The sequence below is a fragment of the Podarcis erhardii genome, assembly GCF_964252035.2.
Source record: "Podarcis erhardii genome assembly, chromosome: 7".
Lineage (NCBI taxonomy): Eukaryota > Metazoa > Chordata > Lepidosauria > Squamata > Lacertidae > Podarcis > Podarcis erhardii.
In genome coordinates, this window is record NC_138511.1 from 47733068 (window position 1) to 47747437 (window position 14370).

Below are 14370 nucleotides of genomic sequence, written 5' to 3' on the forward strand. Positions count from 1 at the left end.
TAGATACAGTCTGACATTTCATATCACCAACTGGCTCCAGACAATGGTTGTGCAACACGCAATTCACCAAGCAAAAGCCATCTATTAACAATGTATTTTAGCCTGCCAAATGCTTGGGATGTGCAGACCTGTATTTTTCCTAGTCCGTAACACTTCTGCATGTCTTCACCTCTGTCTATCCCATTTCCATATTTATCTTTGGAGTTGCTTTCTTAAAATACTGAATATATAAATTAAATAAAAATCTACATGAAAAGTCACTTTTAAATATGTATTCTTAACAAACTTCCTTAATTTTAAAGATGTACTTAATGTTTCTTGAATGGAGAACTGTACTATAATAAAGTCTATACTCAAATTTAGAACAGGAACAGAAAGTGGGTCTATATTTAACCAGGATTATTCCGGTAGCATATCCTGGCTTCATCATTGTTCTTCCCTAGTATCATGTTTAGAGCTGTTTATATATGTCTTCCAGTTTCTCATTTTTTTCTCCCTCTTTCTCAGGGCAGTCAATTTTTTAAAAAATAATTTTTGTGGGCGCTGGATTGGATTTATAATATTCAGGTCGCTATGGGTGTGTGTGTGCTCCCATTAAACATTTCTCCAGCATGCTGCAGCTTTCCCAGATGCCTATTCTTCCTGATATCAAAAAATCCCCATGGGATAAATTACCTGATAATGTCTTCCCCTGAGCTTTATTTGAAGCATCGTAAGCCAGGCAGGCTTGCTACTGAGTACCTGAGTTCAGTGCGGTCACTGGTTTTATTTTAAAGGGAAGTCTAGATAATGGGAGAGTACAGGCCTCTAGAGAGATGATTTGTAGGATGAAAGAAAGGACAGTCACATACACCTCTTGGCCACCTTGATAGTAACCCACCCAGCATAATTTCTCTGAATTTTTTCTCTCCCCTTTCGTAATCTTTGAATACAATCTATTTTCTCATTAACTGGTGCAGAATAGCTGGGAAATGAGAAATCGTTGGCACAGAAATTGAAATACTTTATTGCCACTTGTACAACTTGTACAGTGGTGCCTCGCAAGACGAAATTAATTCGTTCCGCGAGTTTTTTCGTCTAGCGAGTTTTTCGTCTTGCGAAGCACGGTTTCCCATAGGAATGCATTGAAAATCAATTAATGCGTTCCTATGGAGACCGCTTGCCAGGCTGGCGGTGCGGAGAAGGGCTTTTCTCCCCACCGCAAGCCTTCAGGACAGGTACGGGAACAGAGGGGAAGGCGCGCAGCGCTTCTCCTCTGTTCCCGGGGCTTGCGGTGGGAGGAGGGTTTTTCCTCCCCACTGCCAACATTCAGAACAGCATTCTGAAAGTTGGCGGTGGGAAGGAAAACCCTCCTCCCACCGCAAGTCTTCAGGACAGCCATCCGAAGGCTGGCACAGGGAGAAGGTCTCTCCGCCCCACCGCCAGCCTTCGGAGCAGCCATCCCAAGGCTGGCGGCGGGAGGAGGTCTCTCCGCCCCACCGCCAGCCTTCGGAGCAGCCATCCCAAAGCTGGCGCGGGGAGAAGGTCTCTCCGCCCCACTGCCAGCCTTCGGAGCAGCCATCCCAAGGCTGGTGGCGGGAGGAGGTCTCTCCGCCCCACCGCCAGCCTTCGGAGCAGCCTTCCGAAGGCTGGCGGCGGGAGGAGGTCTCTCCGCCCCACCGCCAGCCTTCGGAGCAGCCATCCCAAAGCTGGCGCGGGGAGAAGGTCCCTCCGCCCCACCGCCAGCCTTCGGAGGAGGTCCGAGGACAGTGGGGAAGACACGCTGCGCTTCCCCGCTGTCCCGGAGATTTCCCTATGGGCTTTCATCTTGCGAAGGAAGGCCATAGGGAAATTCGTTTTGCAAAGCGCCTCCAAAACGGAAAACCCTTTCGTCTAGCGGGTTTTTCGTCTTGCAAGGCGTTCGTCTTGCGGGGCACCACTGTATACAGTGAGATTGCATGAGCACCCCCTACTCAGCTCTCTTAGTCTTAATTCCCCTCGTTTACTGACGTACACCCACCAAAACCAAAAGTCAGTTGCCCTGTTGTTATCATTCAGCAGCCTAACAGTCCACGGATAGAAGCTGCTCTTTACCCTGTTGGTGTGACTAATCTTGCTTCTATATCTTCTGCCTGAGGGCAGGAGATCAAGAAAGTGACGGCCAGGGTATGAATCATCCCAGAGAATTTTCCTCACTCTCCTTAGGCAACGTTCTTCCACTATTTCATCTAGCGGATTCATACCAGTCACAAGCTCTCACCAAAATCTCCTGTTCAGATAGGATCTGAACAGCTGAATATTACCCAGCCCATGTCGGGCTCATTCTCCCCTTGCTGGCAGTTGCTAGCTATGAGGAATCTGGACCAGTGCTGATGCATCTGAATATGTATGGTTCTTAGTGTAGAGTAGATGTCTAAAGAATGTTTTCTGAACCCTCCTTCTGTCTTTTACCTGCAGGTATTATTAGAACTGCCCTTCCTAACATGGACAGAGAAGCAAAGGAAGAATATCATGTTGTCATACAAGCAAAGGACATGGGAGGACACATGGGAGGGCTCTCAGGGACAACCAAAGTGACAATTACACTTACTGATGTCAATGACAACCCGCCAAAGTTCCCGCAGAGTAAGTAAAGAGCATCAGAAGAGCCCTGTTGAATCTTACCAAAGGCCTATGCCAGGCATAGGCAAACTCTGGCCCTCCAGATGTTTGGGACTACAATTCCCATCATCCCTGGTCCTGTTAGCTAGGGATGCTGGGAATTGTAGTCACAAGCATCTGGAGGGCCGGAGTTTGCCTATGCCTGGCCTGCGCAGTCCAGCATCACCCTGTTTCTCATGATCAGTGAGATGATTCTGGATAACCCACAAGCAATACCTTTTCCCCACTGTTGCTACACAAACACAAACACACACACAAGTCACTAGTATTTGGTGGCATACTACCTATGAACTAGGAGGTTCCTTATAGCCGCCATGGATAATAGCCATTTAGGGATCTATTTCCCTTGCTGTTGCCTGTTAGCAAGCAGTATTCAATAGTCCACAGACTCTGAAGTTGGTGTTGCAAGCCTTCTTAAGAATAATGCAGTGGGTTAGGTATTCAGAAAATCTTTGAGCAATCTACTATCAAAGCACACATGGAATGTCAGCTGGGTATTTTGGCCATCCTGCCTAAGTGCAGTCCTAGAAAGTCTAATCAAAAGTAAAATCTCATTGATCTTAATCTGGACTACATTTAGGTAAGAGTTTCTGGGATCATTGCAGACCAATCCAAAACCAATTAAAAAATGGCATTCTAAAAACAGTTTAAAACTCATTTTTTTAAAAAATCCTCTGCTTTCAAACTAATAATTTCCAGTTTGCCAGGGACATGACTTTAAACCATCATGTCCCTGGGTAAACCGGAATGGTTTAGGACATCTGTTCTAAAAGTTAATGGTGAGTGAGACTGACACACCTCACTAAGAAGGGCATTCTACAAGGGAACAAACAATGAGAAGACCCACTGGGCCTCCATGACTGATCTCAGGGCCCAATATACATGATAGTGGGGAAAGCACTATTTTAAGCACTTGGGTACCAAGCTGTTTAGGGCTTGTATGTTTGTGCTAATACTTTGAATCTGGCCTGGTAGCTTAGGCAGAATTTATCAGTATCACTTGAGCTCCTCTGCCTCACCCTTAAATATGTAGACACATCTATATCAAATTGAGTTTAGGAGTCATTATCAAAACACCCTCTTTAAAAAGGGGGGAGGCAAGCTTATTCATAAAAGGATTAAACAACTTCCTAGTGACTCACAGTGAATTGTTGTTTTTTTATCCCTCAAAGGCAAGATTAAAACCCAGGGGGAGGTTTTGTGCTTTGTGTCTCACTTTCAAAACATACCGGACAATGATGTTTTAAAAACATACTCCCACTGAGATCAATGGGATGTGGCAAAGACTTTTGTGGAAAGCACTGGAAAAACCTGTTAAATGAGACAGTTGAGACTGCACTGGATGAAAGCAATAAAAATATACTTGAGAAGGGGGAAAATATCCATTGTAACAAGAGAGGGATGAAAGAAATGGAATCTCACTTCTTCCAGATTGTATATTTATGAGTTTGTGCACACTGTGAAACTGACAAGGACACTGTTCTTAAAAGCAATCTCTGTTTAGATTTCATTTCTGTCCCAGTGATGCACAACAATTACATCAGCTGTTTTTCTGTGAATTATCTGACTTTTGGAGGCCCTGATTTCTTTAGTTTTTTGAGGGTTAGGTTGTTGGTTTTGATTGTGAATATCTATGCTCAAAGTATGGCATGTCAAAAATGAAGTGTGCAAACATAATTTTTGGGCCCTGTCCTTTGAAATGCACACAAAAAGAAGGTGTGAATAAATGTTCTGAAACCACCCTGGGAGTTGAAGGTTGTTCTGTGATTTGTTTTTAATGTAATTTTCTCTGGATTTCTGCAGTAACACCTGCAGCATAAATTACAGCCTTCGTGTCACAATATATTCTGCATGGTCTTATAGTGCTCGTGACTGAGATTAAGACATGCATAATTAGAAGGTAATTTTCTATAATTGGTTTACAGGTGAATGAGGTGTAGTTTACAGGCTCTTGTCAGGAATGTTGGAAATAAATTTTCGAAATGCAGTGTGCTGTAGTGATTAGTGTACCAGATTAGAACCAGTGGGATGTTGGTTCAAATCCCCCCTCAGCCATGAAGCTTGGGAAAATCACAATGTCTCTCTCATTCTAATTCACCTCACAGGGTTGTTATGAGGATAGCAAGGACAAGGGTATATTGTTGGTTGTGTCAGCTGTGCTGACAGAACTTGTACTGAGGGGTAGGATAACAATTTACTTAACTAACTAAACAACTAAACAAACCTTAATAAGGGCTAGCTTCTTAATCTTCATCTCAAATTGGAAAGCATACCTCATTGGAATTGAATACCGTATATATTCATAAGGGCTAAGCAAAACTCAGGGAGGTGGGTTCTTTTCAAGAACATTAAAAATTGAAATATAAAACAAAATCAGTAATTTGAAAACATAGATGCCTGCTAAAATCAGATTACATGCCAAACTTGCATACTTAGCTAGGTTTTCTGGAACAGAAAAGGTTTCAGCACATGGTGAAAGTAATGTGGTGTAGTTGTCTGCCTACTGTAAATAATGCAGTGAGAGTATTTATTAATGGGCAGGGATTTAGGCGGTAAGCTCTTTGGCTCATTCTTGCCTTTGCAACTCAATAAAATGGCAAGCACATTGATGATTTTATATCCCAGTTTTAAGAAAAATTAGCTCCAGACCTTAGTATTGCATTTTTAAGTCTGAAAATATGGTGGCAAAAAATAGCAAAGAAGGCAAGTAAAGCATAGCTCAAATGTACTGTGTTTTTTTCAAATGCAAATTAGCGCTGGTAGTAACACTGCAAATAGGTTCCATTTTAAATTCCTCTCTGGGGCAGCTGACAATCTGTGCTAAGCCTTACGACGAGGGTCAAGTTGAAGTTATTTTTTGAGGGGAGAATAAAATAACACCTTCCAGTTGGTCTGCTAATCCACTGCACATAAATATAGCAACTGGTGAGCAGGTCACAGCCAATGAAGTCATTATTGTGAGTGACTTAAAATTGTCATTGTCCCTACACTCACAGACTCATGAGCTAGCATTGGAATAAAGGTTATATATATATATATTCCTCAGCAAGTTGGAGGAACTACAAACCAGCATTAACCCAACTGACAGATTCAAAGAGGTTTTAGCCAGCTCTGGTAGGGAAGCATCTATCCATGCATCTGGGCACGTGCTTGAGCCACATGCTGGGGCTCTCCAATAAAGGTTGGGGAGGAAATAATTCCATCCTTGCTTGGTGAGCCTTGGATATGAAGCCAACATGCCCACTGATTCTCTGCTGTTGAGCATGCACATGCCAGGCCTAAAATACACATGCCAGGCCTAAAGGAAACTCTCCAACCCTGCCAGGTGTAAAACACTGGTAGATCCCTTAACCCAATAATGTCTCACTTTCCCTGCAATTTTCTCTTCCACTTCCTTATCTTTCTGTACTCAGTGCCCACCACAAAAAAGAGAGGGATCCTAAGGCCTCCCCCCGCAAACATCCCTATTCAGTCCCTTCAACAAATGACCACCATAAGGAGAGAGGGAAGGAGGGAGGGTGCTGCAAACTCACAAGGAACAAGACAATGTGGGAGGAGAAGGCTTATAATGCCAATCTCCCCCCGTTTCCCTATTGGTCATCAGGCCTCATTTTAGAGAGAGCTGGGTGACGGCAAATACGCTCCCACCTTAGGTGCAGGAATGGGATTCACGAGTAAACCATCGTGTAGAAGCCAGACATTTCTAAGCACACATTCCTACTCCTTGAGGTCTTGTAAGGCCAGAATGAAGGTTGGAGGTCAGATGGAACGTGTGGTTTGTGGGTAATGGGTACTCTAAATCACAACACCTTTCGGGAAGCACCAAAGGTTTTTAAGGTTGTTGTCATCATGCTCTGCCTGTTTGGGGTTGGTGTGGGTTATAATATTGTTGTTGCATTGCACTAGATTTGATCTGTTTTGACATGTCTACCAAGAAAGCCCTGAACGTCTGCCAAATAACTCCTATGCATTTGGGAGGATTGTTGAATGTGTTATGGAGGGCACTTCCAGTTCACCATCAAACCATGTGATCTGAAACTGCATTCTTAAGTACACTCAACACTTTCATGTAGCTGTGCATTGCAGAGGAAAATGAGTAGTGGCAGGTAGACTGTCAGTAGGTCTATACAGAAGTGTCCAACATACAGAAGTTATTTCCAGATGCTGTGGGATTCTGATCACCCCTGACCATAAGCCATGCTGGCTGTGGCATATGGTAGTCCATTGGAGGGCAGCACATTGACTACTTCTGCACTTCGAGATGTCTTGAGTTTTAGCACTTTCTGTGCTGCCTTTTGCACATGTAGATTAACAAGTGAAAAGAATGCACATAAAGAAACTAATAATGGCTCATTTATTAATAAATGCTATTTGCCTAGGTGTTTATCAGATGTCAATATCAGAAGCAGCCATCCCAGGGGAGGAGGCTGGAAGAGTGAAGGCCAAAGATCCAGATATTGGAGAAAATGGCTTAGTAACTTACAACATTATTGATGGAGACGGTATAGAGATGTTTGAAATTACAACCGATTATGAGACTCAGGAAGGGGTTGTGAAGCTTAAGAAGGTAAGCAATCCGATCCTTTCATTCCTGTTAATGGATAATATACTTCATTTTCTTCCCATGCCTTGCAGAAACTATAATAGCCATAGATTATTGCTCATGGTAAGAAAATCACAGCAAATGCAGTTTTGGATAATTTGTTTATGAAGCTATGATTAACTTCCAGCATCCCATTTTACTGTTATCTGCTAATGCCTGGAGCCAGAATGGAAGGAAAGAGATTATGAGAAGAAAGCATTGATGCATAGAAGCTTCTTAACATCTTTTTAAAGTGAAGAAAGTACATTCTTCTTTTACTGATCTTCCACTTGAGAAATCAACACCATTCGTTCTTCAAAGCATATTGCATATTAACTTGGAAATAAATGATAGGATTGCTTTGGTTATAATCAAGCATTCATTTTCAAGTTGGCAGTACGGTGTGAATTTTCGGATAATGTGAAAATTACAAGAGATTTCTTTTTGTGCCTGCTTTTCTGATGAAAACTTAATTTCTGCTGTCAATATTCCTTCCAAATGCATTCAGTGCTGAGAGAAAGAAAGGGGGAGATGGGAAGAAAGGAAGCCTAGGCTGAACGGCATTATATTCCCATCAAGAGATTCAACCAGCCTAAGCCACTTAACTGGTTTCTGCTTGCAATTCAAAAATGAATTCTTTTATTGTACAGCTGATGTCACTGCTGAAATCAATCTGAACATCTAATAATGCTAAATCCCAAATGAAAGTAACTATGCTCAGTGTCATTAATGACAAACTTTTAACCAACACTGCAAACTGGTTTCACAGTATACTTTACTTGGGCTGACTGCTTCTCAGGATGTCCTAAGAGGCCACCAACTTGCATGACTTTAAAAGAGGAATGGACAAATTCATGGAGGATATCGCTATCAGTGGCTACAAGCAAGGGTGACCATCTTATATTTTCACTGCCAGAGGCAGTATGCCTCTGAATAGCAGTTGCTGAGAATCACAGGTGGGGAGCATGCTGTTGCTCTCAACCTCTGCTTGTGGGCTTCTCGTGGCCATCAGGTCGGCCACTGTGAGAACCTGGGCAGAAACAAGTGGCTATCAGAACTAGCAATGGGGAGAAATTTGATGTAGTCTGTGCTTTCCAAAACAATACGCAAACCAAAACACAGTCATCCTTGGAGATTTGCACTCCTCCAAATTTTGCAGTGCAGTTTTCCTAGCAAAACTTCTACAAAACTGCATATATTCATGAAAAAGCATTAAAATGAATTATATTAAGGAAAATTGTTGTCCTTAGAGAGAGCAAACTAAAGAATGCTGGAGATGCTGGGGTGTTAATCTCTTGGTCAGCCCTGAGCCACCAGCCTCAACCTTGCTACCTTTTATTTTAACTTTTAATGTTGATAAGTTATTTCAAATATCCATATTCAAGATTATAATATCATGGGCCCTTGCTTCTTCATTCCTTTAAGCTCAGAAATTCTGAAAAATTGTGCATGCATAGGAATCTTTTTGTTTGTGACTCTGTGTGTGTGTGTGCGCGCACACACACACACACACGACTTCTGTAAAAATAGCCACAGCACTGATTCTAATATGCTATGCTTCTGTCTTTTTCAGCATCTTGATTATGAAACCAAAAGGACCTACAGCTTGAAGGTAGAGGCAGCCAATATACACATTGACCCAAAGTTCATCAGCAATGGACCATTCAAGGATACTGTAACCGTGAAAATTAATGTGGAGGATGCTGATGAACCACCAATATTTTTAGCACCATCTTATATTCTGGAAGTAGAAGAGAATTTGGGCCCTGGTGCTCCAGTTGGGAGGGTTCATGCCAAAGACCCTGATGCAAAAAACAGCCTTATAAGGTATGCTTGCAAAATGGGAAGGATGGTTTCAGTGATGCCCTTATGGAAATCCCCCAAATGGCAATTTTAAAACCTGTAAAGCCATGTTGTATATATTTCCATTGCCTTGTTTGAGTTAAGCCATCCTATTCTCCTGTTTGCCTTCTCTGGTCCTGTCCCCCCCATGCAGATCAATCAGAATCTGTGCCCCAATTTTATTTATTCTTGCAACTTGAAAGTAACCCCCTACCCAGGGGATGCTTTGAAAAATAACTCGGGGATGTGGTGCTCAATGCAGCCAAGATCTGCAATCTGATCATAATGGCATCACAAGCCAGGCAATTGCAGCCTTCAATAACATCACACTACATACATTGTACCAATGTTAACTATAAAGGGCACATCTGTTTTATGCTATAATAACAATTTCAAAAGAGATGCCAGATTCCATAAAAGTTTCAGTTTTATTATGCTTTTTATATCCAACTTGTTCAGATGCCAACTGCAATGTCCAAGACTACGGAGTCAGAGTGCATACAGTTTCCCAAGACCTCAACACAGTTATCTTAGCTAATAAAGAGGCTGTATAGATAAATGTACAGTTAATGAACTAGCAATGTTTCAATAAACTGGCAAACCATGAAGCATAAAATAATGTAAATTAAGCTGACACTGGTTGTTTCCAAAATGACTTCATGGGAAATTTGAAAACATATGTGGGGAAAATGGGTTGCATCCAAATAAGTCCTATTCAGAGTAAACCCATTGAAATTAATAAACTCAAGTTAGTTTAATGGATCTATTTTAAGTAGAACTAGCATTGGATACCACCCAGTATCTCCACCTTTGAGGAATATATTCACTTTTCACACAATATAGTTAAGCATGGAAACACATATTATTGGGGTTGGGGTTCTACTGAAAATGGCACACCCAAGTGCTAAAACATGAAACAACACCTCCATGAGGTCATGTCATCACATCACTGATTTCCTCAACTCCACTAGTGGTAAACAATGATGTGGAGCAGGTGACAAGAGAACCCAAAGCACTTGTCATGTCATTGGATTGAGTGTTGCTAAACACCACGTGGGGTTTGTAGAGAACACAACAAACAAATGGCTGGAAGAGGTATTTGGTGCTTCCAGTCCAATAGTTCTGCTATCCTAATCTTATTGGGTGTTCTAAATCACATGATCATCATCATACGAAATGGGGGAACAGGGGCACTGTTCATATCATCGTGTTGTCCACATACTGGGTGAAGGATTGAAGAGAGCAATCTGCTTTTTTCATGTAGGTTCCTACTGTAATGTGGCACCCTGATTGCACAGATTCCAAATAATATGGGGTGGCTATGTACATAGAGGGTCCATTATTCAGGCATTCCCTCAACCTATGGAAATTGTAGCAAAGGAGCCATAATGTGTTTCAGTGGTAGATGTGGAGCCAACAGTTGCATCCCTGAGGTAACATGCCTCCTGCTTCACACAATTGTAATCACATGATTCAGAATGCACCAATAGGCCACCTGTATCTCTGGCAATGCATAGCTCTATACTTGTAAGTGTTTCTTTCTGCTAAAAGACTGATATGAAAAATGGTGCTCATGTAGGAAAGGAAATCCATTTTGATGTTGGTGATTTAGTTAAGTGTAGTTAATTATTTTTTTATCTTGCTAAGCAGAGTGCCTCCAAACAATTTTTTCCAAAAAATAATATGAGGTACACTGTCTAGGAGACACTAAATGAATTGAATATTTCTCTAATTACTTCATTTGCATCCACTTTTAGTTATATAATTGATCGTCACACTGACCTCGACAGATATTTCAGTATCAGCGCAGAAGATGGTTCAATTACAACCACAAAGAAACTGGATAGGGAAGAAATGGCCTGGCATAATATCTCAGTGTTTGCATATGAACTCCGTAAGTATTGATCAAACAGTTATATATACTTTTCGTATAAATTATATTAAAATGCCACAGTCTCCATTTTGAGCAAAATTTGAGGTACATTACAGGTAAATTTTGAGCCAATTTACTAGAATAGTTTTCTAAGAAAAGTTCTGAGATCCCCCCCCCCAACTCCTGCAGAGTTCTTTCTTGATACTACTCACCATTTTGTAGTGTGTGCATGTTGGTTATCTTCGGTCTGTGCATTGTGGAGGATGTAAAATTGTAGCCAGTCTACCAGCGCAAAAAGAAACAGAGGTGCCAGCTTTTCAAGAGGATTGGAGTGTGATGCGACATTGTACGACATCCTGATGTTGCATGTGTGGCGTTGTGCAATGTCCTCTGAATATTAAGGGGGGCAGCCCCCTAAAAATATAGAGTGGTATCTCAGGTTAAGTACTTAATTCATTCTGGAGGGCCATTCTTAACCTGAAACTGTTCTTAACCAACTGTTCTTTCACTGCTCTGGTTCACCAGAAGTGGCTTAGTCATGCTGGCCACATGACCCGGAAGCTGTATGCCGGCTCCCTCGGCCAATAAAGTGAGATGAGCGCCGCAACCCCAGAGTCGTCCGCAACTGGACCTCACGGTCAGGGGTCCCTTTACCTTTACCTGACCTGTATTTATTCTGCTCCAATACAGTCTCACATGAATAGAAAAGCTGTTTTATGTATACAAACATCAAAAAAGAAACGCTTCCTAATGTATGGAAACTCTAGGGGGGAAAATGGGCAAACTTTTGTTTCTCCTGAGAATCATTAATCCCATTCAGCTCTTGTTGCCTATTGATGTCTCCTGAAGGGCAGGAGTGGTCAGTGAGAAGGGAACAGCACTGTGCACCTGACCTCCCAGCAATGGAGTCACTGCTGCTTACTAGGAGAGGGGCATGTCAGTGAGGAGCTCAGCACTGTGCGGGCTGATATGCCCACAAAAAACTGATCACCCACCAATTTGCTCCTGTCCTAGTAACTGGCAGCAACTTTGGTGGTAGGAGGCCCAGTGCACAGCACCATCCCTCCTCACCAACAGTTCCTGCTAATGGGACATTCTGAACTTGTGAGAGTTGTGTGACCTCCACATCTTGACTAACAACCTGAATTAATGCATTCCTTCATTCCCAGGTAGAATTATTATTATATTTGTTTTTATCTGCTCACCAGTGCCCAGATACACACACACACACACACACACACACACACACACAGAGAGAGAGAGAGAGAGACTCCTGAGAAATTATGTTTTTATGTCATGTTAGTCTATGTAAACTTATTCCTTAAGAAAACTTATTAGTCTTAAAGTAGCCACAGGGCTTTTGGGTTTTGGGGCAAAGGCAGGAAAACTACTCTACTCCTGATATCAATGGTCAAGGATAGGATTTGTGTGGGTGGGGCAGCTAACTTTGTTTCTTGTGTTTTTATCCCATGTTGTGACTTTTTTTCTTCTAAATTACTGCTGTAGATAATCGGCACCAGGAAGCCAAAGTTCCAGTAGCGATCAAGGTCCTTGATGTAAATGACAATGCTCCAAAATTTGCAGATAACTATGAAGCAGTTGTTTGTGAGAAACCACAGACCAATGAGGTAACCTCTGCCACACAAACCTCTCATTTGTGGGTGGGAGAGATTAAATGAGGATGTTCATTTTTCTTAAGTGCAGAGTGGCAAAGAAAATTCAATTTAACATAGGTTTGGCTTCTGGGGGGTTAATATCCTGTTCTCCGAGACATAGAGCATCTCTAATGTATTCTAATAACAGGCTTAAAGCTCATAAATCATCCCTTTTGGAAAGAACATGTTGCCAAGTTTCTTAGAAGAGCCAATATTGTCTATCTGAGGCCTTTTTTTAAAAAAGGTTAAGATTTCAGGTTAAGTTTTATTCATATTTTTCAAGTAGTTAAAATTATAGCACACACATCCCCCCTTTTAGAATATAGAGAGCTGCTTTATATCAGTTCACAGCTCGTTCTAGCTCACTATTGTCTACATTGACTGGCATTGGCTCTCCAGGTTTCACAAAAAGGTTTTTCCAGCCCTCTCTGGAGATGCCTAAGATTGGACATGGGACCTTCTGCATGCAAAGCAGATGTTCTACCACTGAGTTGTAGCCTTTTCCCCTTTAAAAGGGGCTTAGCCAGATTCATGGGGGGAAAGTCTATCAATGGCTACAAGCAATGATGGCTACCTTTTGCATCCAGGTTCAGAGGCTGAATGCCACTGAACGACCAATTTCTGGAAGCAACAGTGCAAGAAGAAAGTTGCCCATCCACCTTGCTTGTGGGCCTCTTTGTGAAATTGGTTGCTAGACAGGAAAGGACTTTGGTCTGATCTTATGATGTAAGATGTGCTGGGCAATAGTTATGAGATTGCACCCTAAAGGAAGCTGCACAATTTTCACTCAAGAGCCAATTTGGTGGGATGGGAAGAGGAATGACTTTTTAGATGCACTGCATGCTCACAAGAGCCTTTCTTTTACAGCCATTATTAACAATTACTGCAGAGGACAAGGATGATGCAGCTAATGGCCCAAGATTTATCTTTGGGTTGCCACCTGATATGATCCAGAAGCCTAATTTTACTCTCCGAGATAACCGAGGTTTGTGAAGACAGGAGCAAACTAATTATTCTTATCATGCCATACTGTAACACATTCTTTATCCATGCCCGCCTATCTGGGGCTGAGACTTGTTGCAAAGGATGGGCAGTGGGGTGAAATGTGAAAATAATGTTCAGAGGCATTCCTTTAGTGCATCACCACCAGCATTTATCCTAATAAATACATGTAATATAGAATCTATAAGATTAATGCCTTGGGATTGCAAGTGCTGTAGCGATTTCAGGAACATCTGCTAGCACATCATCTCTGAGCTGGTAACAGTGGCGGAGGAAGGGGGTGTGGACCGTTCCGGGTATTATCACTGAGGGGGTTGACAAAATGACTAAAAAAGAAAAAAAAAGAAATTTTTAAAAATGGGCTCACAAAACTTTTTAGTACAGTCAACAAATGTAACGAAACACGACTGGCACTGGTTGCCACACAGCAGGGGCCAGCACTTACCGCAGGGGCCTGCAGCATGCCTGAGCCACACGTTTCCTGCCCTGAGGGGGAAGCGGTGGAGAGGCTGCATGCAGCGTGCCCCACCCCCATGGGCAGCTCATCTTGCCCCCAGCTGCGTGATGCACGGGCCACACCCAGTACCTGAGCGGCTAGCTATGCCGCTGGCTGGTAACACAAATAAAATGGTCACATGGCAGCCTTCTGATTTGCTGGGGCCTATCAGATTGCTGGGGCCTATCAGAGGGTCGTGGGTGGTGTGAGGGACATGGGTGGTGCTGTGGGTTAAACCACAGAGTCTAGGACTTGCTGATCAGAAGGTCGGCAGTTTGAA

At 42.5% G+C, this 14370-nt stretch overlaps 1 protein-coding gene across 2 annotated transcripts in view; it reads left to right on the forward strand.

Annotated features, from left to right (window-relative positions):
* Window positions 1–14370, forward strand: part of CDH11 (cadherin 11) — a 110933-nt gene that overhangs the window by 84161 nt on the left and 12402 nt on the right. For both annotated transcript variants that reach the window (XM_081870518.1, XM_081870519.1), the window contains exons 6-11: window positions 2437–2604; window positions 7020–7207; window positions 8796–9049; window positions 10822–10958; window positions 12444–12565; window positions 13460–13577. In XM_081870518.1, coding sequence (XP_081726644.1) covers window positions 2437–2604; window positions 7020–7207; window positions 8796–9049; window positions 10822–10958; window positions 12444–12565; window positions 13460–13577 — 987 coding nt within the window. The remainder of the gene's footprint in view (window positions 1–2436; window positions 2605–7019; window positions 7208–8795; window positions 9050–10821; window positions 10959–12443; window positions 12566–13459; window positions 13578–14370) is intronic.